A 25,596-nucleotide genomic window follows, 5' to 3' on the forward strand; every position below is an offset into this window, starting at 1 on the left:
TGGTAGTGCGGCTATATATCATATAACCCAGTCTCCCAACAACCACCTTGATAGCGGTTAAAGGAAAACCTAGCAAGGTCAAAGTTTTTCCTTGTGCATCCTGCTTGATCTCGATGACAATGTTTCAAGCTCCATTCAAGCTAGAATGCTTCACATGATCATTGTTGCTTCGTGAAGACACATAGCTTGCTCCCCCACGCACCAAAGTGCGATAGCTTCATTAAGGCATGTATTCACAAGTCCATTATCACCAAATGGACGACAAACTTCAAGCATGTTATTCTTGATATGCTCATCTTGAACTTGGCCTTCTCAACCTTGTTGAGGATCACCACTTGATGGCATCCTCTCATGGGCTATATATATGAGATCTTTCTTTTGATGCATGCCCATGGAAAGATACCTAACCCACATAGACAACACAAATCCACATATATGATGGGTTAGTTCACAAATCATAACTGACAAGGCTTACCATACCACAAGATCACATGATCCCATGTGATACATTCTTTATGCTTCATGCGTTGAGTAACTTGTTGAATCCAAACTTCACTCTTAGTCTTGGTCAACCTTGTATCTTATCATGCTCTATCATAATCCCTTGATCATCCATTTCTCAACACATAGTCTATAACATGGCTAAATTGAGTTCCACACAAGAACTCCATCTCCGGTTATTCTTATTGAATCATATTCTTCCCTTAAAATCGATGATCTTGATGCAAATACTCATGGTATATATTTATCCTCATGGCATCTACACTTGAATCCAACACATGGACTACAAGAATTATCCATGGAATATTCCTTCATATAAAACTTAATGAAAACATCAGTCCATGTGGATTGTCATTAATTATCAAAACCGCACATATGGGCAATATACCCTTCCAACTAACTTGTGGCTTGGTGAATTGTTGAAAAATCTAGGTCTTTTTTTCTTCTTTTACCTCACTTTGATTGGAAGGATCGAAAGGAATCGAGAGTTTTCAAGGTCAATGATGATGGCACAACTCAAATCTCAAAGTCGGTCTACTTGGAGAAGACGCTCACTATATGTAGGGGGGCTCCATTTCCGAATCCAACCTTCATCTCGTAGGAAGTCCGGGCCTACGACCTTCATGGAATTCTACAGTCTCCCATAAATATATGGGCCTAGACTAGCTTAATTTCAGGCTTAATAGAAGGGGTCCAAAATATAGTCCGAAGCAAGACTGAGAGCCACTAGGCCTAGGACCCGTTAAATGTTTAAAATGAATATCCACTAACCATCAAATTTCATCCATGTTCGGGACTATTTTAAGTTAATTCACTCGTAAAACCAATAGTCATCTATCATTACAAAAAAACACATAGGGTTGAAATGTCCTTTCACAACCAATTTCTATGGGAAAAAATGATTGAGATCCTACAAAGCTCATATGAAATTAGAGCATGTACAATGGTAGACAAGCCACGTCTCCTCTTAGCCCGCCACATCATTTTGAGGAGACAATAATTATAACATGTACAATGTATTATCTCTATTTGTCACCCTTTATATCAATGAGAACTAAATAAATTTTAATAGAAAATTATATTGCTAGGGGATGATATATGGTACAATGGAGAAATTTGTCTTTTCTATTTTTCTAAGTGATCATCCCTTACCCAAGGAAGACGACCTTCTCTTTCTCTGTTTTCTCTCGTCTAACCCATCATATATCCTACTTGGCAATACTAAGGTAAAAGAGAGTACATGGAAGCTATAGTAGTCTTAAAAAAAGCTCCTTAGGCTTTGTGTGTTACTCTTTCTTTGTCGCTGTCGTAGCTAGCTCAAAATCTTTTGCTTCCCCTGCTTGAGGTGGTTGCTGTGTAAGGCTGGTACATTGTAATCCTAACTAAGATTTCTCTAAATGAAAATCGGGGGAAACCCTTAATTCAAAACAAAAAACTTTTTTTTTTGACATGCAAAACAAAAAACTTGGCAACACTAAGAGAAGGATGATGTCACATTGTCACCCCATTGTACATGCCCTTAGCCCTTATAGGCCTAGAAATCCTACCGGGCCTAGCAAAAGCCCAAACCAAACCCTTGACGGGCCAGGAAATCAAAACAGAATCGTGAATGGAAAGGGAGCCTGAAAGGAAAGCGAGATCGAATCGCATCGTAGGGCAACCTCTCTCTCCTCTCTCCCGGCCGTCACAATAAGAGACGAGTCCACCACCAATCCATCTCTCCTCTCCACTCCATCCCAGCAACAGCGCAACGCGAATACGCACGAGCAATCAGCGCCGACCCATCCTCTCGCGGCGGCGCGGCGGCGGTGGCTGCTGCAGCGGCGGCGGATTCCAGTCCAGATCTTGCCCAGCAGATCTAGGGTTTCCTCTCCCTCCACTCACCAATGGCTTCGGCGGCGGCGGCGGCGGCGAATCAAGTAAGTCCGGACCTCCCTCCCCGCTGCCTCACCTGACGTCTCTCCTCTCTTTTCTTCCACTGGTACTGGGTGCACTGCAAAACCCTAGCCCAAACCTCTGCACCATCCCCTCGCGCGCGTGGATCGGCGACTGATGTTCCAGATTGGATTTGGCAGGTGGGGACGTACTTCCTCCGCAACTACTACAACCTGCTGCAGCAGAACCCCGATGTCGTCCACCAGTTCTACAACGAGGCCAGCACCATGATCCGCGTCGACGACGTCACCGGAATCAGCACCACCGCCAACTCTATGATGGTATGCGTCTCTCGATCAATCTACCTATCATGTTCAGTTGTTCACTGCTATGTCTGCCCTATGTAAGTCATATTCCTGTAAGCACGCTGTTCCTGCGACTGATGTGGAACAAAAAAAAAGTCTGCTTTGACTAATAGTAGCAGCTCAATGTGGGCATGCCTGTAGCTCTTGGCTTAAATTCAATCAAGATTGCATCTTGCCATATCTTCTCATTGGTTTGTCCTGTACGCGTAGCTGAAGTTACGTATTTGTCGCTTTGTTCGGCCGTCGACTGAGCCGAGCCTACTATTAGCATCACTTTTTGGTCCGTCTGCCCAGTAGGAGCTTAATGTGGGCATACACATGTAGCTCTTAGCTTAAAATTCAGTCAAGATTGTATCTTGCCATATCTTGCCATTGGTCTGTCCTGTACGCGTAGCTGAATCTCCGTATTTGTCGCTTTGTTTGTCTGTCGCCTGACTTGAGCCTACTATTAGCATCGCCTTTTGGCCCCTCCACCGAGCTGAGTTTACGTATTGCTGCTGTTTTGTTGCCTGACTATGCTAATTGAATTTACCCGCTGATGCTGTTTTGTTGCACGCTCTGCTTGTCCAGATACACATGTTGCCCTTACGTCAACTATATGCCGCTTTGCGTCTACTTATGTCTCATGTGTCTTTCCTCTGCAACTTACTTGGCTACTTGTTTACCCGCAGGACATTCACTCCCTCATTATGTCCCTCAATTTCACCCAAATCGAGATCAAAACTGCCAACTTTACCAACTCATGGGGAGATGGGGTGATTGTTATGGTATCTGGTCTTGTACAGACCAAAGAGTACATCAACCAAAGGAAATTTATCCAGACGTTTTTCCTTGCACCTCAGGAGAAAGGTTACTTTGTTCTCAATGATTATTTCCACTTTGTTGACCAAGAACAAGTGCAACCTGCACAGGGGATTCCTCAGGAAAACTTTGAGACCAACTTGGCGTCGACCGTCCAGACCAGTAAGATTTATTGTCCAAATTAAGCATCTAAAAATCCCACCTTTACAATTTAATAATTGCTATTACTCTCCAACCATTTCTTGCTTGTTCCTTACATTTTAATTAATCTTTGTTGTTTCATGCTACTATTATGTTCCCAAATATGCTATATCTGCTCAGTGTTGCCTCTGTATATGTTACTTTATCTGTTCCTGTTTCTCTGTTATTTTGTTTCATTAACTTCAGAGAAGATTTTGGTAACTTTTTCCAGTGGCACCCACAAATAAGCTGCACTACTTTGTTCTCATTCAGGCAATTTATCATGTTCAATATATATGGACAATAATGAAATTTTATTGTTTCAATAGTATGTCAGATGATTACTGATGGTTTCAAATTCTAATGCTTCCATGGAGAAACATTAGTGTATCCCATGAATCATGTTCCTGGTCTTGTTTTGTTACTTGCCGCTTCAGACAATTTATCATGCTAAATCTCTATGGACAATAATCGAAATGATGATTTCAATAGTATACAAGATGATCACTGATGGTTCCACATTCTAATGCTTTCATGGAGAAACATCAGTGTCTTCCATGAATCATGTTAATGGAAGTGTTCACGGTTTGTGTGCAGGTCCAGAGTACATTCATGAAGAAGAAAGTCAAACAGCACAATATGCTGTTCCAATGCCATCTGAAGAAAATGATGCTGTTGACAACTATGCTTACCCTGAGCCACCACAACAAGTCGTTTCTCATTCGGACAACTGGGGAGATGAACCTCTTCCAGAGGAACCCGTTTCTTCCTTTTCAAATGGAATGGCGGTGGCACCAGAAGAGCCAGTGCAACAACTACCTGTGCAGGCTCCTCACGTCGAGGAACCTGTTGGGGAGCCCGTAAAGAAGACCTATGCTTCCATTGTATGTGTGACTTTCCTTATTTTGCTATGCATTGTGTATGGGCATCTAGTTGACACATATTTAAAACAATGGCTATGACTCATGCAGCTAAGAAGCGCGAAAGCCCCACCTCCGGTCCCTGTGGCCCAGGCTGTACCTGTGAACAAACCTCGCCCTGCAACTGAGTCAAACCAGGCAGCACCGGTTATGACTTCATCGATGGCAGCAGATAAGCCCAAATCTGATTACTATGGGGAAGCCCATGAGGAAGAAGGTTGGACTTTTACTTTTAAGCCTACATAATTTCCTTCTCTGAATTGTGTCATACATTTCCTGATTCCCATCTTCATTGTTATAAAAAACAGAGAGCAGATCTGTTTATGTTGGGAATGTACCATCAAATGTACTGGAGGCTGATCTTGAGAATGAGTTTAAGAAGTTTGGCCAGCTCATTCCTGAAGGCGTTGCTATTAGAAGCCGCAAGGTTTGCTATTATGCATTTGTGGAATAGATTTGTTATAAAAAACATCGCAGATATGTTTATTTCCGTAAGATGAATATATATCTTTCATATGATTCATATTGTGTGGAATTTGCAGGAAACTGGTGGCTACTATGCTTTTGTGGAATTCGAGGAACTCAGTGGTGTCCACAATGCATTACGGGTAATTGTTAATAGAAAATTCACATCAGATTGTTGCATACACTTCAATTTTGTGTGGTAAAAAAATCATGTTCTTTTTTCTTGTACACTAAGTTTGTTGCAGCTGTCATACTGCTAGAGTTTGTCAACTGGTTTGTTGACTTTAGTTGTGTCGTGGCAGTATTTAGCTTCCATTCAATCAATAGTAGTGCTGATTGTTGTTATCATTAGTGCCACTGGTCATTCTAATATCGTGTTGGTTTGTTTCAGGCTTCACCACTTGAAATAAATGGGCGGCAGATATATGTGGAGGAGCGGAAGCCTAACAGTGGAATAAGAGGAGGAAGTAAGTTGATTTCTTTTTTCAGTAGTCAGTTTGTGCTTCGATGGCATCTTCTCTTTCTTATTGCTTTGACCAGTAATGTTAATAAAATGGTGTTACTGGCTATAAGTGGAAATCCTTAAAGCTGCCTGTTCTGTTGTTGACGTTGAGCATGTTTACACTTGGCAGGAAGGGGTGGCAGAGGAGGTCGCTTTGGTGGCAGCAGTGGTGGCGGTGGAGGTGCCCGAGGATACGCCAGAGGCGACGAGTACAACAACAACAGTAGCCGCGGGAGGTCGAACGGCTACCAGCGTGCCCCTCACGGCGAGAGGGGCATACTAGGGGCGAGGAACTGATGTTCCTTTCCTCTTTAGAAGAGGAAAATCATAAGAGGTTTTGATCTGTGGGAGGGAGCAGGAGAGGTCCAAAACTTGACTATTGGAGCGCTCCATTCCGTTAGGTTGCGTTTGCGGTTTTGGGGTTTTGGCTTCGAGTTTGTCACAGCAAGTGAACGTCATGCTGTCTGTTCGTACCAATATCGATAGATGCTTAATGTTGCTATCTGCCTTCTCGTTTATGTTCGAAAGCTGTTTTTTTTTTTTGGTGGTTCCTCATCTATCTGCGTGTGATGTTGCTTGTGGTCCTTCATCCTTGCCCAAGCATTTCTGGCGTCTCAACAGAAGACTGTATCTCACCAGAAGCTGCTATGACCGACTTGCTGCCATCTACGAAGATTGTTTTTCGGTTTGATACTTGAGCAGGAGAGGTCCAAAACTTGACTATTGGAGCGCTCCATTCCGTTAGGTTGCGGTTTTGGGGTTTTGGCTTCGAGTTTGTCACAGCAAGTGAACGTCATGCTGTCTGTTCGTACCAATATCGATAGATGCTTAATGTTGCTATCTGCCTTCTTGTTTATGTTCGAAACCTGTTTTTTTTTTGGCGGTTCCTCATCTATCTGCGCGTGGTGGTCGTTCATCCTTGCCCAAGCACTTCTGACGTCTCAACAGAAGACTGCAACGCACCAGAAGCTGCTATGACCGACTTGCTGCCATCTATGAAGATTGTTTTTGGGTTGGATACTTGATGTCCCTGATGTATCATTTGATCAGCTTTGTTTGCCTGGCGTGGTATCTCGATGCTGCCCTTGGCCAGGTACAGAGGTACTACATCCTGCGATGTCGTTTTAGGTTGTTTTTTTTTGTACCAGCTATGCTGTATTTTCTGTGGTTCCTCATCTATCTTAGCATCGTATTGCTTGTGCCTCAGTCCTCGTAATTATGCAGATGCAGCCTCATCGTACCCATTTGAACTTCTTACCAGAATCTACCCGGTTTCAAAGCCAAGCATTCTCTCCCCGTTTCAAAATAAGACAGTAGAGGTTGTTTATCACTCCGTCAGATTCCCTGGATGATCACAAAGGCATCATTGCATTTTTTGCGACCACAGCCTGGAAGTGATTGAAAACTGGCACCTCAAACTTCTCATTAAGATTTGATGAACACGGATGATTGGAAATGGAGTCAAGCACCGATGCTATCCACTGCCTATAACAGTACAACTTTTGGATTGGAAATGGCAAGATATAATGAAGCATATGGCACACAAATTCAAACAATACCGATATGTATATCAAGAGAAACGAAATTACAAATTTCATTGATAAGTGTTTTCTGATTTTTCTTTTATTCCGGATTCCTTCTTGAACAGATTTGTATTTTTTGGACCTTGATTTGGAGATCACATTTTGATGTGAAACTATATCTAACATGATAGTTCAATATTGTAAAGATGTAGAAGCATTTTCTCAAGAATTTTTACGGACATCTGCATCGCCATTCTAACGTTACTATCGCCGTGTTATCAGAAGAATGCTATCCACTACCTCTTTCCCGGCCTAACATTCTCTTCATGCTGTTTGCCTTATTAAACCTAGTTAACTGTCTTTCATCTGGAGTGCTTTGTTTACGAGGATCAGTTTCAAGGATGATCCCAAGCTTCATAACCTGGCAATCCTGGTGGATATCATACAGATAACAGAGTACCAAGCATCTGATCGGCCTTGAATCAGATGGCACCACGTCTTGTGATGTCGTTTTAGGTGTCTCTGTTTGTGTGTGTGTCTGTTTGTAGTAGTATTTTCTGAGGTTCCTCATCTATCCTAGCATTGTATTGCTTGTGCCTCACAGCCTCAGTGGGTGCTGATAATTGTGCAGCCTCACCGTACCCATTTTGAACAGCTTACCAGAAGCTACCCGGTTCCAAATCCAAGCATTCTCTCGCCGTCTCCGAACTGTGGTCATCACTCCGTCCCAAAAGCCAAAGCATTTTCACCGTATCAACAAAAGACAACACCCTCCCCCCCCCCCCCCCCTCTCGAAACCTCCTCTTCTGGTTCCTTCCACAGCCCCGCCGGGCCGGACCCGAGCCTCTCCCGCCGGCGTTGCCGTGCGGCGAAGGCAAAGGGATGGTGCCGGATTTAGTTTTAGGCTTTGTTTTAGTCTAGTTGTTACCTATATGGAGTTTGAGAGTAGGTCGATAGATCTAGGCGGCCAGATCCATCGCGCCGTGGCCTTCTTTCTCCTCGCTGCGGATCGCTGGTGGCATGCGGTGTTGCAAGGGTGGAGGAGGGGCTCATGCATCTCTCCCAATAAGGTGCGCTTCAGAGGCTTGAAGTTGGAGTCTGCAGGCCAGACTCTGCTTCGTGCGGTGATTTCTCTTGCCACGATGGTGCTTCAGTGGTGGGAGACGGAGGTGGTGATGGTGAGATCTTCCGCAGCCTCTCTAAATAAGGTCTGGCTTCATAGCTTCAGCGACTGCAATTCCTCTCTTTATCTGCCTACTCTGGCTCGTGGCGGGAGCAGGGAGTTTGATGGCAGATTGTTCTCCTTGCGGTGGTGGCTGAAAGCTATTTGTGGCGGCAAGTTGCATTCGACGGCGAGCCAAGTTCCGCCTTTCGCCTCTACTTGCAGCGGATGCTTTGGGAGGAGAAGGAGGATGGTTGGATTTTTACATGAAGCTGATTTGCCAAGGAGTAGAGATACCAAGATCTGCTATACACACTCGGTGGCCATTGATTGCCAACCGACCATGAAGGCCAACTGGTGGCCATTGTCATCGGATAGGAATCCTGATGCTTCTTCAACCTCCAGTAGGAGGCCATGTCTTGAGCTCGCTATGGCGCTCTCCGTCAACTTGGAGCCAAGTGGTGAAGTCCCCGGCGCTGAAGATGACGGCCATGGTCAGAGCTCTGTGTATCACATCCATGGCGGAGGACCTGATTGCTTTCCCGTTTTACTTCTTGGGGTGTACTTTGTAAAAGTTAGGGACTCTCTTGTTATTTTTATGTTGTCTTGTGTCCCTACTGTAAACTGTAACCGCCGCTTTGAGATATAAAGGTATCCAGGCCCTTTGGGGCCTCTCCACGTTCAAAAAAAAAAAAAAAACAAAAGACAACAGAGTGCTAGCCTGGTATGACCGGTGGATTCACCTGCCGGTGCTGAGTATGAAACAGTTTATGGTCCGATGATCCCTGAGATATCATTTTATCAGATTCCCTGGATGACCACAGAGGCATCATTGCATTTTTTGTGACCATGATCCCTAAGCACAGAACATAGAATTGATGGAAAACCGGTACCTCAAACTTCTCATTAAGATTCAATGAACACAGATGATGGAAAATGGTGTCACGCAACAATGCTATCCACTGCCCACAACAATACAACCTTCAGGTAGACATGACAATATATAATGAAGCATACCACACAAATTCAAACAACACCGATATGTGTATATCAAGAGAAACGAAAATGACAAATTTCATTGGAAAGTGTCTTTTTTTTTTAACTTTCTTTTTCTTTTATTCCAGATTCCAGATTCCTTCTTGAACAGATTATGTATTTTTTGGAACTTGACGTGGGGATCACTTTCTGATAAGAAATTATATACAGTACAACATATAGTTTAATATTGTTGCAATGTAAACACTATCTCGATAATTTTTACAGACATCTGCGCCGCCATTCTAACTTCACTAACGCCGTGCTATCTAAAGAATAAGACCAACTGCCTCCTTCCCAGCCTAACATTCTCTTCATCTGCTCGCATTTGCCGCTCTGTTCCCATCTCACCATTCTAATCCAGACCAATGCTACCAGCTTTCCACCATTCCTCCGCAACAGATTTGCTCTCTGCCATCTGGAGTGTTTGCCTACGAGGATCAGTTTCAAGGATGATCCCTAGCTTTCTAACCCGGCAATCCTGGTGAATATCACACAGATAACATAGTAGCAAGCATCTGACCGGCCTTGAATCAGATGGCACATTCCATAGCTAATAACAAGCATCTGATCGGCCTTGAATCAGATATAAAGGAATGAATGAAATGCATCCCTAAATCTCTAATAGACACCACAAAAACGCTGCAGTATAGTTCAAGACAAGACAAGACAACCTCGAGATATTCAGATAGTACCAAGCAGAAGCAGTTTAGCATAGCACACATCATACCACAAACTCTTTCTTCTCAATAACACAGGCTAGTGATAAAATTCTCGACAACTTTATGATGATAATAACACGAAAAGAACCGCAGCATCGGCGGCGGCGGCTTCGACGGAGACGGAGACGGAAGAAACCATTCGGAGCCGACGGAGGAGAAGCGGGCGGAGTTTATTTGGCGAGGGAAGGCGTGGGCGGCGCGCCGAGGAGCGCCTGCTGCTGGAGGTCGAGGTCGACCATCTGCTGCTCGCGGTCCATCTCGATGATGAGCGGCACCACCAGCACGAGGAAGGTGGTCCCGGCGATCCACGCCGCCTTGCCCGTGCTCCGCAGCAGCTTGCCCGCCACCGCCGCCGCGTCGCGCCCGTGCTGCGCCACCGCCGACCGCGAGATCGCGGCCAGCACGCCGCCCGAGTCGCCGCCGCGCTTGCTCACAGCAGAGGAGGAGGACGCCATGGCTTTGATCTGGAGTGGTGGTGACCGAGCTAGGGTTTGTTTCCCGTCCATTTCCCTTCCAGAACGGCCTTTTATCGGACCGGCGAGGTTACTGGGCCGTCTATCGGCCCACGGAGGCCCAGTTCGATGGCCCGGCCCATGTCGTGGCAGTACTAGTGTCAGTCGGTCAGCAGCCAGTCACGGCATTCGCACCGCACCGCCGACGCGTCGCCTTCGTCTTCCTCCGGACTCCACCTCGAAAACCCCGGCCACCCCGACCTCGCGCCAGTCGACAATGGCCCGTACCATTCGCTGACACCCTCCCCTTCCTCCGCGCGTGCAGGTACGCGGCGACGATCCTCTCTCCAGGAATCAAAGTTTCTACTTTCCCTCTTTATTATCTTTAGGCGCATTCCCCTCCCCCCTTCCCTCTTTTTTTGGTACAATCTGATGCCGAGTGGGATCACTTCCCTTCAAAGATTAGGGTTTACAGTGCTGTTCTCATTCACCCCCCGAGCCGATGCAAAATCGGGCATTTTTCCCTCTTTGTCTAGGGTTTCCCGAACGGAACCTACAGTTAATGCGCAGATTATCATCTGTCGCTGCGCTGGGATGTTTCGGTTCGGAGGAAACTCCGCAGAGCTTAGCTAGTTTCTTGGTTTGCGGACGGACCCTCTAGCGGAGCTAGATTTGTGTTTTGTGCAAACCTGCTGTATTTTGAACCTGTTCGAGCTGCTGGTTTTATTCGAGTAGTGGAACCAGGCCACCCCGTGAATCTTCTATAAATAATAATAGTGTGTGGCTTACTCACAAATACATCTACTTTTGTATTAGGATGGTTTGCTCCTGTGTCCTCAACTTATTGTTTCTTCTTCCTGCCCTGCCCTTTGCAGCATCAGCAGTGAGACTGACTAGGAGTGACCCCTGAATCTCTTCACTGAAGGCCATGAGTTCCAACAAGGAGAGGGGCCTTAAGGCCTGGAATGCCATGAAGGCTCTCGGCTTCACCAAGACGAAGGTCGGCAAGGTTGTCAAGCGCCTCTTCAAGCTCTTTGACGACAACTGGGAACCAATTGAGGAGGACAACTACCGCATCCTCATCGATGCCATGCTCGAGGACGGAAGCAACGAACCGATGCCCGCAACAACCTCTCAGGTACGTACAAATGCCTCCTTTCAGTTTTGCGTACCACCCACCTTAACTACTGCTTGATTCTGAGACTTCACAATTTCTTGATTGCATCAGGGGGTGGATGAGGATCCGGTTGCTCTCTCGCATCGGGGGACGAATGAGGATTCTGGGCCTCACAGCTCAACATGGGCCAGGCAAGAGTACCAACACCCTCACTCTTCTGCTTCTGCTAGTCGCTATGACGTAGATGTCAGTGACAATGAAAGCTCCCTGATCAAGAGACCCAGAATGAGCTCAGCTGATCGTATGCATGGACGGGCGCTGCAACCCGCCAGTCAAGCAATTATGGCTTTGCCAGCAGTGCACCAATCTGGTGGCCATGGAGAACCTTCTGCTCTTGTCACCCGCAGTAAGGATAAAGATGTGCTGCTTGAAAGTCCCCAGGGTGTTCTCCTCTTAGAAGAGTCCAAGCCTGAATCTGAATTTGATGTTCGAGCTGCTTCTGTTGACAAGCGTCTCAACATCGGAGGTATACATTTTCTTCTTGCCTCGTCTCACCATTATAGCCAACAATACTCCCAATTCTAGAAGTGTTCGCTTTTTAAAGAACATGCTGGAGGTACTTATGATTTTGTGTAAGTTTTGCTTTAGTTATAGTTGAAATTATATTTCACACATCAAATGTCTGTATGTTCTGGAAATCAAACCGACTTTCCTTGCTACTACCAAATTGCTTGCCTTTGCTTGCTTGCTCGCTTTCTTCCCTTTTTTGGACTAGTAATCATGTACATACAGTGCACGTGTTGACTAATACTCTATTACAATAGTACATTTTAGGAAAGCAATGCACGCAGTGAGTATAACTAAAACTGAAAAGTTTGAAATCATTGAGAAAATAGAACACGAAAACGGTTCCATGGATTGAGCGAAGCAATTAATTATTTTCAAAGGAGTTTGAGTGTCTTTTTTTAGGGAGAGGCCCAGGGACTGTTTAATTTAGCTGGATATAATAGCACCTCTATTTTTACATATTAAAACTGGATCCAGTTTTAGCAACCTTTTTAACAACAATGTCGCAGCACCCCCATTAATGTCGCTTGTTAATAAATTGTCGAACCCAACTGTGCCAAGCAAGCGGAAATAAAGAGGAAGTACATAGTCATCAAATCACAAGTTTGTACATTTTAGCAAAGCAATGCACGCAGTGAGTAACTAAAACTGAAAAGTTTGAAATCATTAAATAAATAGAACACGAAAACGGTTCCATGGATTCAGCGAAGCAATTAATTATTTTCAAAGGAGTTTGAGTGTCTTTTTTTAGGGAGAGACCCAGTGACTGTTTAATTTAGCTGGATATAATAGTTGCTCTATTTTTACATATTAAAACTGGATCCAGTTTTAGCAACTTTTTTTAACAACAATGTCGCAGTACCCCCATTAATGTCGCCGGTTAATAAAGTGTCGAGCTCAACTGTGGCAAGCAAGTGGAAATAGAAGAGGAAGTACATAGCCATCAAATCACAAGTTTGTAGCTGATATGTGGAAATCATATATTCAGTTGATCTGAGAACCAAGAATAAAACGAGCACAACATCCATATCTCTTGTTTCCTCTTTCGTTTGCCAGTCTCACAATTTCTTCTTGCCTTGTCTCACCATTATAGCCAATACTCCCAATTCTAGAAGTGTTTGCTTTTTAAAGAACATGCTAGAGGTACTCATGCTTTTGTGTAAGTTTTGCTTTAGTTATAGATGAAACTGTATTTCACACATCAAATGTTTGTATGTTCTGGAAATCAAACCGACTTTCCTTGATACTACCAAATTGCTTCCCTTTGCCTACTCGGTTTCTTCCCTTTTTTGGATTAGTAATCATGTACATGCAGTGCACGTGTTGACTAATACTCTATTGCAGTATATTTTAGCGAAGCAATGCATGTAGTGAGTATATAGCTAAAACTAAATTTTTTGAAATCATTGAAGAAATAGAATACTAAAACGGTTCCGTGGATTCAACGAAGCAATTCATTATTTATCTAAGAAGTTTGAGTGTCTTTTTTAGGGAGAGACCCAGGGACTGTTAATATTAATTTAGCTGGATATAATAGTAGCTCTATTTTTACATATTAAAACTGGATCCAGTTTTAACTACCTTTTTTAACAACAATGTAGCAGTACCCCCATTAATATCACCAGTTGATAAAGTGTCGAACTCAACTGTGGCAAGCAAGCGGAAATAAAGAGGAAGTACATAGTCATCAAATCACAAGTTTTTTTTTTTTGAAACGGAAAATCACAAGTTTGTAGCTGATATGTGGAAATCATATATTCAGTTGATCTGAGAGCCAAGAATAAAACGATCACAACATCCATATATCTTGTTTCCTCTTTCGCTTGCCAGTCAGATTGACCTCAATAAACACAAACTTGTTAGTTCCTAGCATCATAGACTTATTCACCATTTATGCCACATGCTTCCTAGCTTCCATCCTTTATACATGTATGTTATCCATATATACGTCATAGACTATCCATGAATCAGAATGCTAACTAAAGCTCACAATGCTCCTAAGCCAAATTAACAAATGATCAACAACACCTTCTGTCTCCGACAAACTCTGTACAAATGAAGAGCACGTAAATAAGAATCAGAGCAGTTGTACTGAAATACTCTTATCCAAATGATGTTATATGGTTTTGAAAATTCTTTCTTATAAACTGAAGCACTGGAAAGTGTTGCTCGTCTCATAGTCACCTCTACCGACATGCAAATTGAGCCGTGTCACTGCTGCAAAATACCAAGCTGTCGCTGCAGGTTCTTCCCCTCCGACCGCAGCTTATGTATGCATAACACAAACAGCGTCGACTGAGGTTGCGGTCGGTCGTCTGGGGCCTTATCAGGGCAGCAACACGGGGACCTGGGAGCGAGAGAGGAGTGGGCACCGCAGCGGCACACACACTCAGAGAGAGGGGGATAAGGCGTGGCTGCATCGGCACTAGTGGGAGGGAGTGGGCGGTTCGGCTGGTACCTCGGTGCAGCAGCGACGCTGGGATGGGAGGAAGGGAGGGAGGGGAAACTGTGGCACTGGGATGGCGTGAGAGTGGGTGGTTGCATCTAGCATAGGAACGTGCGAGGGGTCATATGAGGGGATTTGTTGTGATTAGAGGCGTCGTGCTCTGTTAAGGATGTAATTAATGCAGATCATTGAATCCGGGTGGTTTGACAATCAGGATATTCTGGGTTAACCTCAACTCGTGCTTTTAATAGTAGTTGTGAGGATATGCAATTCTGATGATCAATCTCAATTTGCTATGAATTTCTGTTGGCAATGTTCTCGTTCTGATTTGACCTACTGTATTTGCTTAATAAAAACTTCAATAGGTGGGAAGAACATGCTAATTAAACATGGTAAAACAAGGGGCATGTTGACTTCTGGCGCTGATGCTAGAGTTAGCATAGTTAACCACAATCAAAATCTGGACAGCAGCCAACATGCCGTCAAGAATGGGGTGGGATCTACTGTTCAAAATAATAATCAGCAGGAACCTTCTGTCGAATTTGATGTAGCTTCATCCACTATGGGTGAGGTGAAGATGTCATTGAAATGCAAGTTTGACCCTTCAGAGGTCTGCATTAATTTGGACGAGGTCTTCAAAATGATCGAGGATAGATGTCTCCGCTCATATAAGACCCTTCCTCCTGATTTTTCAATTGGCAAAATGATGAATGAGGTATGCCAACATGTTGCAGAGTATGGTGCTGCGCTTTCTAAAGTTCAAAGCAATGGTGGCAGCTCGCAAGAAGAGGCTGTGGCTCCTTTTGTGAAGCCGCTTGCGTGTCAGCGTGCTGCTAATGGTATTGTTTTCCCAGGATCATCAGCACCTGAATCCTCAGGACCCAGCTTTCAGAATTGGGTTGTTCCTTATGAGTCCGAGTTACCTTCTGAACAAAGGCCACTCCATGACGTTGCTGACATTTCAAAGGGAGAAGAACGGGTTAGAATACCCATTAAAAATGACTTCACTGATGAGAGCTGCCCGCCATTGTTTTACTACATCAGAAAGAATCTCGTCTTCCAAAGTGCTTATGTCAACACCTCACTTGCACGGATTGGTGGTGATAATTGCTGTGCAGGTTGTTCAGGCAACTGCTTATTAGCACCACTTCCATGTGCCTGTGCAAGATCAACTGCAGATGACTTTGCATATACACCGGAGGGCCTGCTTAGGACATCATTCATTGACGAGTGTATTGCTGTTAATCAGTTCCCAGAAAAACATAACAAGTTCTACTGTGAAGCTTGCCCTATTGAAAGATACAAGACTGAGGCCTTACCAGATCCATGCAAAGGTCATCTTGCCAGAAGATTCATTAAAGAGTGCTGGAGTAAATGTGGCTGTGATATGCAATGCGGAAACCGTGTGGTTCAGCGGGGGATAACATGCAATCTGCAGGTAATATTATACATCTGTAGTTTGTTTACCGTCATTGTACACTTGGAGAAGTGGTCACTAGCATACCTTCATTTATTTACATGTTAATACGTTTCTAGTGAATACTAGCAAGTAGATCTTTCATTTTCTTCCCTTCACTTAGGTTTCTTCCTTGTAGCATGGAGATGAGCTTATCCTTATTCCATGATTCAGGTGTTTTTCACAAGTGAAGGAAAGGGCTGGGGGCTACGCACACAGGATGGGCTGCCGAAAGGGGCTTTCATCTGCGAGTATGTTGGAGAGATACTAACAAGTTCTGAACTACATGGAAGAATCGTTGAGAACGCCAAAAATGGCAAGCATTTGCATCAACTGCTCCTTGACGCAAGTTGGGGTTCTGAAGAGGCACCAAGAGATGAGGAAGCTCTATGCATCGACCCGACATTTTATGGAAATGTTGGGCGATTTGTCAACCACAGGTAGCTGATTGTTTTCTCATTTACGGAGTATTTGTTTATTAACCTGGCAACCTTGTGTATTCATATAGATCTGTACCTAATTTGCATCCGATACTAATGCTCTGCCATATAGATGCCATGATGCAAATTTAGTTCTCATCCCGGTTGAAGTTGAGACTCCTGATCATCGCTATTATCATGTAAGTGTTTTTTTTTTTGGCAATAGACACTGATTTCTTTGTCAAGGGAGATTTGTTTGTAGCTAGGTTCATTGACTAAACTGATGTTCCCCTCCCTATTAACGCAGCTTGCATTGTTCACCACCAAGAAAGTCGAGGCTTCTGAGGAGTTAACATGGGTAAGTGTTTGTGTCATTTTTTTCAACACTAGTGCATTAAAACTAGCTGTCACCATTTGGTGATACCCTTAATGATGATACACTGCTGAAGTTTTCATCCTGGTACAGTGTAAGTAGCTTGTTTCACGAGGAAACATGAGTAGCTGACCCCATCATTAGAGGTGGTCACCAAATTCGACGGTTTAACCAATGAGTTTCGCTTAAATCTTTGTTCACGTAAAGTAGTTGATGTTTCAGGGGCCTTATTTCACATGCCTTACTAGATAAAAAGTAATGTTACTGGTAGCCTGTTGACCAGCACTCGAAACATCAAATTCTCCAAGTATATAGCTGAAAGGAAATAAGAAGATTCGCCTTCTCAGAGATTTATATATTTTTGTTGCGAGTAACCACTCTGAATTCTGATTCCAGGACTATGGCATCGACTTTGATGCTACTGATAGCACCAATCAGGCATTCCGTTGCATGTGTGGAAGTCAGTACTGCCGCGATCGTAAGAATTCAAGTATGTCGCCCTTCATTTACTGCTTAACACTCGGAATATATTTGGTGGCTGGGTGGTCACTTAATTTTCAGGCGCTTGGAATCACGTGATACATATGGACGATGTTGTTTTTGCAGGGAAGAGGGCCAGAGCAGCTGCAAGTCGAAACTAGGGAGTGGTTGGGTCAAGAGGAGGTGAAGAAGAGGACTTTTGCTGGCAGAAGCAGCAGGAGGTAGTTTGGTTGTCTCATGGTTGTGTAGATACTGTGGCCGGTACCGTTTACTGCAGCAGCAGCAGCAGCAGCTAAGATTGCTGGTCATATTTTGGGGCTGGGGGTGAAGTGATGATCTGCAGAGCAAGTGCGTGCTACTGTTGTCAGTCAGGCAAGACCATGTTAGGAAAGTGTTAAAACTTGTGTGCAACCTTTGTTACCTACCTACTACTATTGCAAACTTATGTGCAAACTTCTTCTCTAGCTGAACTGAGCTGATTCTGCATATTGTCCCAGTTCTAGTTTTCTCGAGCTGTCATCCGTGGTGTTCGCAGTTGGTTTTGCTTTCGGTGGAGAGCCTCTGGTTCCTGGACCAATTGGCAATGCCTCAGTCACTATCTGGGCTTGGTTGAATCGACTTAAGGATGACGTGGCAGAGAAATGGGGGAAAAGGCCAATGGATGAGGACGTGGCGGCACGGCATAGGCCCTCCGTTCCTGCCCAGGAACTCCTCATCTCCTTACAACTGGAGCCAGCCAGTAGAGACTAGAGTCTAGAGAGAGAGGCTGCCTTGCTTGGCTTTGGCTGGCCACCAGCGGTCCGTCATCGTCTTGGCTTGGCTCCGTCTCCACCACATCCCTCCTCTCTTCCTCGTCTCCTCTCGTTCTTGCTCATTCCCTTCCACTCTCTGCACAGCACAGAGCAGCACAGCACAGAAGGGGAAGGATGGCTGCCTCCGTGTCATCCGGGCTGCGAGCTCTTCCGACATGGTCGAGCTCTGTCTCCGGTGACGACCACCTGGCCATGTCGTCGGTGTCGATGCGGCCCCGGTCGGCACGGCCTCTTCGGACACCCACGAGGATGGGCAACGTAAACGAGGGCAAGGGCATCTTCGCGCCCCTGGTGGTGGTGACGCGCAACATCGTCGGACGCAAGCGCTTCAACCAGCTCAGGGGGAAGGCCATCGCGCTGCACTCCCAGGTACATCTTCCTTCTTGAGTCTCACTGCTACCCAGCTTAATAGCAAGCATTGTTGACCTGACATGGAAGCTTAATACCAAAATCAAACAGGTGATCACCGAGTTCTGCAAGACCATCGGCGCCGACCCGAAGCAGAGGCAGGGATTGATTCGGCTCGCCAAGAAGAACGGAGAGAAGCTCGGATTCCTTGCCTGACTCCCCCTTCCCCTCTTATCTTCTTCTCTACTAGCACAAGGGAATTATCGACTACTCTTCTATCCTTCCTTGGAGATGGAGATGCATATTCATGTATACTAGTTTTCTGTTCTGGAGACGGAGCAACTACTTGAAGCAACACTGAGTTCAGTTAACTTTTCAGTTCAAACTGGATGGATGGATAGATGATGTATCCTCTACGGAGTAGCATCATACATATATATCATGTTTATCTGCGTCCACGTATTTATGAAATGCAATGGTACTAGATAATGGGTATTTTCCCGATAAATCATCTGTGTATATGTTCTGAACAAGTTCTGAATGCAAATGGGGGCTTCCTTCACTGCCAACTCGTTTTTGTCTTGAAACTCCTTCACTGCCGCCATCTTGGCCTGCTGTTTCTGCTCAGGCCTTCCCTCCTTTTCCTGATACCGCCATCTCCCTTGGCCGCAGCAGGTGCACCTGCACGACGCCTCCAGCCATGGCCGCCGCTGCTGATGCTTCCTGGATCAGAGTGTTGATCACCGCTTTCCATTTCCGCGGAGCTCACGCTCGTCGTGTCCGTACCACTTTGGTCACTGATCACAGGGATAGGGTTCATCTTGTCCTGCAAAAATTCCGGCAAGGCACTTTCATCATCATCTTCATCTTCATCTTCTTGTGGATCACATGGAGTTGCTTCCATGGCAGCGCCTGAACCTCCTAACCCGTTCAGGCTATCACCATGGACGTCTATGGGTATGTTGTCCACCAGCAACTTATGCTTCTCTGATTCAAGGACGATTGTCCCTATTGGACTCCCTGGCGACACGACATCTTCGGTGCCGCCCTCAGCTGCACCACCATCATCCTCAATGCTCACAAACTCATCTGAGGACTTCCCATCACCGCCAGAGTCACCCAGGGCACGAGAACCGGCATGTTCACCGCTCCATGTTTCAGGCACGTCGCTCTGACCTGAACCCGCGACACTGTCATCGATTCTGTTATCGATCTCCTCATCGCTTTCTTGAGCACTCGTCGTCATCCTAACTCCTCCAGCTTTCAACACATCTTCTTCACTGTAAGCAACATCTTCTTGTGAAGTGGAACTATTTACTCCATCCCCTGTTAGTACTTGGACCGCTCGTTTGGCAGCATCACTAGCCGATGCCTCCTCATGGATGTCACCACTACTGCATACATAGTAGAAACAGTTAAACATAAAAAGAAATCATGTATCAAGTTCTCTAGATTGGCAGCATAGAATTAGGAAATCAGGCTCTGATTTAGTCTTACCTGCTCATACTCTGTTCCAAAGATGACACCTTCTCTTCTGCCTTGCTAAGCAAGTCCAGTGCAGAGGTTCTGATACTGTCGGAGGAAAAACCACAAAACTGTGCAACTTGTAGTAGGAAATTAACATCTAACTGGATCTGCATATATACAATACAGTAAGAGCATATTATCCCTGAGATAGAATTGCAAATGTCTAAATGGATACCAAACCAAAGCAGCGCCCAGTTGGCTTAACTGACCTGGTGAAGAAGTGTGTCCTTGGGAAGATTATTCTGCGCGTGATGGAAGATCCATATATCTAGGTTGTTGTGGAGCCAGATAATGATGGCCTCCATCAGCTGCTGCAGCAGTTTTCTCATGGTTCCGTCCTTGCCGGCTAAGATGACACCATACAGATCGCTCAGCCGCCTCAACCGTAGGAACACCACCTGGAATGCAGAGCAAGGCATTGTGCCGCCTTGTACATCATGTGTCCTTGATCTGTCCTGCAGACTTGACATGGTGTCTCGTATGAACTGCTGGCAGAACTGTGCCCATACTTGGCCAGACGCTTCCTTGATGAACAAGGTCAGACCGTCGAGTTCGGTCTGCGCGGCCTGATTCGACGATGCTTGGTTGTTGTTGCTCATGAAGATGCCATGGGCGATGATGGGGAACAGGGAGACCAGCGTGGTGCAGTTGATGAGGAAGGAGAGCTGCCACATGTACTGCTGCTGCTGGTCGACTACATCCACGGCTAGGACGGAGTGCGTGTACTCTCTGAACAACCCGGACAGGAGCTGCAGAACTGAACTCTTCATCCCAAGACGCAGCAATGGGGATACGTCCTCCACGACCTCCTGCATCAATGTGGTGAATTTCCTTCCGCTGGCCGTGAGCAGGCAGTGCTCGGGTTCTCCACCGTTTGCTGGTAGAGGAGAAGGTGTTTTTCTCCGTAGGATTCCTGACATGAGGAACTTCCCCAGCACCCACGCGTCGGAGGAAACCAGCAGCCTGACGACCTTCTTCAGATGCTTGGTGTACGTCGCGAGCACCTTATCCATGCAAGGCCGGATCAACGCCAAGATGTCTTCCTCCGGGACGACGGTCCTGAGCATGGAAGAGTAGGAGACGGCGCAGTTGGCGGCCTCGGTCGCCAGTGCCAGCCCGTCGCCCGACCCGGCTTCTGATATGGACCCGACGTACTCGCGGAACGCCGCGATGAAGTCCTCGATCTCTTCCCTCGCCCACCGGCTCAGCTCGGGAGACGGTTGCTGCCGCCCGTGAAGGGCCACGAAGCTCCTCGACGCCTCGAGCACGGAGGAGAACACCGTGCACGCCAGCTCCTTGATGTAGTTCCTGTGTGACGACGACGAGCACCTCAGCTCGTCGACGCGCCGGAGGGCGTCCGAGCGGTAGAACTTGAAGAGGAGGTGGTTGGCCCGTTGAGAGTCGCCGAGCTTGCAGAGGCCGGAGAGCGCCCGGAGGAGCTCGCGTCGCGGTGGCGTCCGCGGGCTGTCGGCGAGGGAGGCGAAGCGGTCGGCGACTCTGGCTCGCCGGGCCGACAGCGCGGACATGCTCGACGCGATCACCCGGGCGTCGTCGCTGTGCAGTTTCTCTAGCGCCTGCCCTTCCGCTTCAAGGAGCTCCAGGGCTTCCTCCATCCTGTGCTCCGACAGGAGAACGTCCAGTGGATCGACGGTGGTAGGTGAGCAGCCATCGAATTCGAATGGATCGATTGGTGAAATGTCCGGTACCATTGAAGAGGAATAGATGTTGTCTGTGAGTTGCTGGATGAGGCTCCTCTGTGCCATGGCTTGGCGTTTGAGATGGTCGACATCTTTCTCCAGATCGCCAGCTTCTTGGAACAATCTGGCCGCCATGCATGACCAAGCACTACATATTATTCTTGATCCAAAGAATAAATTGATAAGTTAACTGGTGATTGATGAATGATGCTGCAGTATACCTGAGGAAAGAGAGGTATGTTAGATGGACATTCCTTTGGAAGTCTTCCTGCGATGCCTCGTTTATTTCCAGGAGCTCTGAGCACAAATGCTTGATGCCCTGCACAAGGAGGTACCAAATTAGTTCATGGATCCTGATCGAGCTGAACGGAACAGGGTTGAAGAGATGTAACCTTTGCGGTCATGGAGTGAAGCTCCATGTTGTAGGGCGCCGGAGAGTTCTCCCCAGTGGTACCTTCCTCTGTTCCTTCCTCGTCGTCCTCCTGCTCCTCATAGTCGTCATCCTCGTCGTCCTCTTCTTCCTCCTCCTCATAGTCTTCTTCCTCGTCGTCATCATAGTTGTCCTCGCGACGGGGCTGCCTCCAAGAGGAAGCCATGGTGCAGGTGTGGTCGTCGTCACGAATGGAATCGCAATGGAATGCAGGCGTCTTGTCCAGCTAGTACCTGTTGCAGATCTTCAAAGTAAAACAAGATGAAATACCCATATGCTATGCAGCTAGTCTGGCGCCAAGTGCCGGCCATCAGCATCAAAGACGCCGGCCGGCCTTGTTGCCTCCGCCAGGTAGGCTGGGCACACTGGCAAGAGCAAGTCAGGGGCTGACTGAGCAATCTTGGATGCCATCCAGACAATATCCTAAGGTTGCTGTTATTTTAAATTTTAAGAAGGTTGCTTTTATTTTCAAATCTCTCAACACAACAGACACGGCCCATGCCACAGAAAAATGGCCGAAATTAGAGAAGTGCTTAGATTGTACTTTAGAGGCACATTAAAAAGTGATAAGAAAATACTTGTGTTACCCTGAAAAGGTGGCTCTAAATGTGTTGAACTGGCGCACTTCAAAAATGACCTAAAATTGAATTTGACGCCTTTTCCAAATCTGTCCCAAATTCAGTTCCGCTTCGCTTCTGTAAAATGTCCCAATTACAATTTTTAGCACTTCCATAAATTTTCCAAAATTCAAACTTGCAGCACTTTCATAATGCCTCTAGACATTGCACAACATACTTTAAAATTTGAAACTCAACATAATTGTCACATAGTATGGCTAGTACCAGATTCACAACAAATTCAATTCAACACCGTTTTACCCAATATTCAGATGCACAACATATTCAGTTCAACACACTATCATGAATCCTACACAAGCACACTGTGTTCTTTCACACCATTCGTATTTAACACAGCATTAAGAATCGACACACCATTGCTTGAGATTTCTCCATGCCACTAGCTTGCGAATCCTCTGCTTTCAGCAGCTTCTCTCATGGCACTAGCCTTGAGTACATCGGACATCTTGAACTTGGCGAGTTGAGTCAACAAGATAATAAGCTTCGAGTCCTTGACCAAAGAGCTGCTCTCATGAATCTCTTGAAGTATATCCCAAGTGAGCTTGTGGGTGTGGAAACGGATGATCTGGTTAAAATCATTGTCACACAAGTCATTGCGTAGGACGTGACAATATTGAGCATTGAGGGCATCTCCAGCGGGCGCGACACATTTTATTATCCGCGAGCGTCTGTTTGCGAAATAACCGGTTTTATCTACGCGTCCGTTTGCGTCTGGGGTGGCCCCAGCGGAGCGACGCATTTTTTTGACTTGTTTTTATTTCCTCTTCTCCATTTAAACATAGTTCCAAATATTACATAGGAATATGATTTTACACAAACAAGCACATAGTTTGGAACATGGTTTACACAAACTAATACATAGTTTGAACCATGGTTGACACAAATAAAAACATTTTAAAAAAGAAACCAATTGTGTTGATTCCAGATTGTTCGCTGCCAAGAAAGAACATTCGAGGGCACACCTAGTCACCCAAACTGGAAAATCCAGCTTGGGACGGTGCCCCTGTTGGTTCTTTCGAGGAAAAACAACCAGAAACCTTCACTACTGGCTTCCTGGCCCGTAGCCATATTCGCTGCAAAGAAAGAACACTCTAAGTTCTAACTATCGGTGTCCGAGCCGGATTCACCGGTGTGGTAGTGCATGCGGCAAGCTGTGTCGTTGAACACCTTGACGATCATCTCGTTGTCCCCCTCGTAGAGGAAGGTGAGCTGGCAGCTGGGCTCGAGCGCGAGGTCGCGAGCGAACTTATCCCACCCCGTGTGCAGATACATCCTGCCCTGCCCGTCGAACAAGACCTCCACAGTCCACCGGCAGAAGTTGCAGTTGGCCTCCCGTAGCTGCAAGTGCGCCGGCTCGACGCCATCGACGAACTCGGCAAACTTTTCCGGGAGCCGCTTGATGCCGAGTGGGTCGTCGTCGATGCGGAGGAGGAACTCGAAGCAGCGGTCGTCCTGCGAAGACGAGGAGGGCGCAGGCGACAGTGAGCGTGGGGCCGTAGTTGCTCCACCACGATGGCCCCTGCCCCGGCCCTGGGGGCGCCCAGGGCCGCGGCCTCGACCGCCTCTCCGGCCACCAGGACCCGCCATGGAGTTCCTCTCAGGCATGGCTGCGTCACAGGAAGAGCTAGGCGGCGCTACGGCGGCGGCTAGGGTTTGTTTGGAGGAGTGGATGAGGAAGAAGAGCGCGCACCATCTTTATATAGGCTAGAGGCAGGCGATGGCCGCGGGACGCGTGGCGTCGCCATTAACGTGGTTGGCGGAGGTAGGCGGCGGCCGCTCGGCAGCCGAGGCATCGCCATTAACGTGGCGCAGACTGCTGAAGCGACGCAGCGGCGCCAGTCGCTGGCGCGCTTGAGAAGATGCATCGACGCAGGGTCGCTGCCAGGCGGGCCCGACAAAACGTCCGCCAGACGCGAGCAGACACTTTGCCCGTCCGCGCACCGTCCACAGAGACGCATCCGAGGCGCATATTTGGGCCAGTTTTGCGTCGCCACGGACGGCCCGGTCACTTTGCGTCGCCCCGCTGGAGGTGGTACCAGACGCATTTTTTTGGCCCGACGGACGCAAACGGTCGGCGTCCGTTTGCGTCGCTCCGCTGAAGATGGGCTGAGGTGAATGTCCTTGATCTCCGCAGGAGTGGATTGGATCAATGTCTAGGTAGCCCATTGCAACCACATTCCAAACAAGAGAATAAAACGCTAACTAATAAACATGTTCTCATCTTATGTTTTCTATAGTGAATCTAGGATCCCTATAGGTTTTTGGATAATCAATGACAACACAATCAATTGTTAAGTGTTTTGGGATTTTAGCATTTCTGTTCCGGTGCTCCTCCCCGGAAAAAATTTAGACGCGTCAAACATAACAACGGTGAAGATCTTTTCATACCGTCCGTACAGTCCTGTACAGGTCCGTATGGTCCGCGTTGTGTTGTACCTCTTTTTTTTACGTATCTACAGTCATGTGCGTGTACGACGTGGGGCGGTACTTAGGAGGATGCTATTGTTAACTAGTCGCGTGCAACGTACACATACATATCAATATATACGAGTATACATGGGCTCGATATGAGTTTCGGTGGACCCAACACAGGAAAAAACCAACTGTGACCCTTCAACTTTATTTAGGGGGAGCATCGGAGCAGCCCTCGGATTTTAGTTCAAATTGCTAGGTGGATATGTCAAACTTGAACCCCAAAAGTTGAAGAAATGTGGCTATCTATGATTTCTAATTTTATACTTTGCTGAGTCATATGTATGCCATATTATAAATAGGGGAACCTG

At 46.4% G+C, this 25,596-nt stretch overlaps 5 protein-coding genes and 1 long non-coding RNA gene across 7 annotated transcripts; 4 read left to right on the forward strand and 2 right to left on the reverse strand.

Annotated features, from left to right (window-relative positions):
* The first annotated feature begins 2,153 nt into the window (after positions 1-2,153).
* On the forward strand, positions 2,154-6,127 carry LOC127323926 (nuclear transport factor 2). Its single transcript, XM_051352030.1, has 9 exons — positions 2,154-2,420; positions 2,577-2,717; positions 3,413-3,704; positions 4,320-4,606; positions 4,694-4,859; positions 4,951-5,069; positions 5,185-5,250; positions 5,499-5,574; positions 5,740-6,127. Exons 1-9 carry the CDS (start codon positions 2,388-2,390, stop codon positions 5,904-5,906), a joined length of 1,347 nt encoding a protein of 448 aa, XP_051207990.1. The 5' UTR covers positions 2,154-2,387; the 3' UTR covers positions 5,907-6,127.
* A 1,476-nt stretch (positions 6,128-7,603) lies between these two features.
* On the forward strand, positions 7,604-8,972 carry LOC139833211 (uncharacterized). The gene is made up of 2 exons (XR_011748565.1): positions 7,604-8,310; positions 8,412-8,972. It is a non-coding gene; the product is annotated as an uncharacterized lncRNA (long non-coding RNA).
* Positions 8,973-9,979: 1,007 nt separating this feature from the next.
* On the reverse strand, positions 9,980-10,551 carry LOC127323762 (mitochondrial import receptor subunit TOM9-2). Its single transcript, XM_051351884.2, has one exon. It carries the CDS (start codon positions 10,504-10,506, stop codon positions 10,222-10,224), a length of 285 nt encoding a protein of 94 aa, XP_051207844.1. The 5' UTR covers positions 10,507-10,551; the 3' UTR covers positions 9,980-10,221.
* Positions 10,552-10,676: 125 nt separating this feature from the next.
* On the forward strand, positions 10,677-17,825 carry LOC127323852 (histone-lysine N-methyltransferase SUVR4). Of its 2 annotated transcripts, none has more exons than XM_051351961.2 (9): positions 10,677-10,828; positions 11,379-11,641; positions 11,732-12,146; positions 14,999-16,071; positions 16,264-16,529; positions 16,642-16,708; positions 16,816-16,866; positions 17,278-17,371; positions 17,488-17,825. In XM_051351961.2, exons 2-9 carry the CDS (start codon positions 11,432-11,434, stop codon positions 17,520-17,522), a joined length of 2,211 nt encoding a protein of 736 aa, XP_051207921.1. In that variant the 5' UTR covers positions 10,677-10,828; positions 11,379-11,431; the 3' UTR covers positions 17,523-17,825. The 2 variants fall into 2 exon arrangements, with proteins under 2 accessions (XP_051207921.1, XP_051207922.1); XM_051351962.2 differs by having other exon boundaries at positions 15,368-16,071.
* Positions 17,826-18,124: 299 nt separating this feature from the next.
* On the forward strand, positions 18,125-19,029 carry LOC127323853 (protein PROTON GRADIENT REGULATION 5, chloroplastic). Its single transcript, XM_051351963.2, has 2 exons — positions 18,125-18,542; positions 18,633-19,029. The coding sequence occupies exons 1-2, from the start codon at positions 18,288-18,290 to the stop codon at positions 18,735-18,737; spliced, it is 360 nt and encodes a 119-aa protein (XP_051207923.1). The 5' UTR covers positions 18,125-18,287; the 3' UTR covers positions 18,738-19,029.
* An 84-nt stretch (positions 19,030-19,113) lies between these two features.
* LOC127323923 (exocyst complex component EXO84B-like) lies at positions 19,114-22,586 on the reverse strand. The gene is made up of 5 exons (XM_051352027.2): positions 22,480-22,586; positions 21,967-22,137; positions 20,258-21,869; positions 20,019-20,155; positions 19,114-19,915 (listed from the first exon to the last, which is right to left on the reverse strand). The coding sequence occupies exons 1-5, from the start codon at positions 22,584-22,586 to the stop codon at positions 19,114-19,116; spliced, it is 2,829 nt and encodes a 942-aa protein (XP_051207987.2).
* Positions 22,587-25,596: the final 3,010 nt, after the last annotated feature.

Source organism: Lolium perenne, chromosome 7 (assembly GCF_019359855.2).
Source record: "Lolium perenne isolate Kyuss_39 chromosome 7, Kyuss_2.0, whole genome shotgun sequence".
NCBI classification, from domain to species: Eukaryota; Viridiplantae; Streptophyta; class Magnoliopsida; order Poales; family Poaceae; genus Lolium; species Lolium perenne.

Bases quoted from the DNA above. Each gene is read 5' to 3' on its own strand.
- LOC127323926 (XM_051352030.1), top strand. From the start codon at position 2,388: ATGGCTTCGGCGGCGGCGGCGGCGGCGAATCAA. The intron at 2,718-3,412 runs GTATGCGTCTCT...GTTTACCCGCAG, and splicing joins CCACCGCCAACTCTATGATG to GACATTCACTCCCTCATTAT. The intron at 5,575-5,739 runs GTAAGTTGATTT...TACACTTGGCAG, and splicing joins CAGTGGAATAAGAGGAGGAA to GAAGGGGTGGCAGAGGAGGT.
- LOC127323762 (XM_051351884.2), bottom strand. From the start codon at position 10,506: ATGGCGTCCTCCTCCTCTGCTGTGAGCAAGCGCGGCGGCGACTCGGGC.
- LOC127323852 (XM_051351961.2), top strand. From the start codon at position 11,432: ATGAGTTCCAACAAGGAGAGGGGCCTTAAGGCCTGGAATGCCATGAAG. The intron at 16,072-16,263 runs GTAATATTATAC...TCCATGATTCAG, and splicing joins GGATAACATGCAATCTGCAG to GTGTTTTTCACAAGTGAAGG. The intron at 16,867-17,277 runs GTAAGTGTTTGT...TTCTGATTCCAG, and splicing joins CTTCTGAGGAGTTAACATGG to GACTATGGCATCGACTTTGA.
- LOC127323853 (XM_051351963.2), top strand. From the start codon at position 18,288: ATGGCTGCCTCCGTGTCATCCGGGCTGCGAGCTCTTCCGACATGGTCG. The intron at 18,543-18,632 runs GTACATCTTCCT...AAAATCAAACAG, and splicing joins CCATCGCGCTGCACTCCCAG to GTGATCACCGAGTTCTGCAA.
- LOC127323923 (XM_051352027.2), bottom strand. From the start codon at position 22,586: ATGGCATCCAAGATTGCTCAGTCAGCCCCTGACTTGCTCTTGCCAGTG. The intron at 22,138-22,479 runs GCACTTGGCGCC...ATGACCGCAAAG, and splicing joins GTCTTTGATGCTGATGGCCG to GTTACATCTCTTCAACCCTG. The intron at 19,916-20,018 runs GTAAGACTAAAT...CTATGTATGCAG, and splicing joins TTGGAACAGAGTATGAGCAG to TAGTGGTGACATCCATGAGG.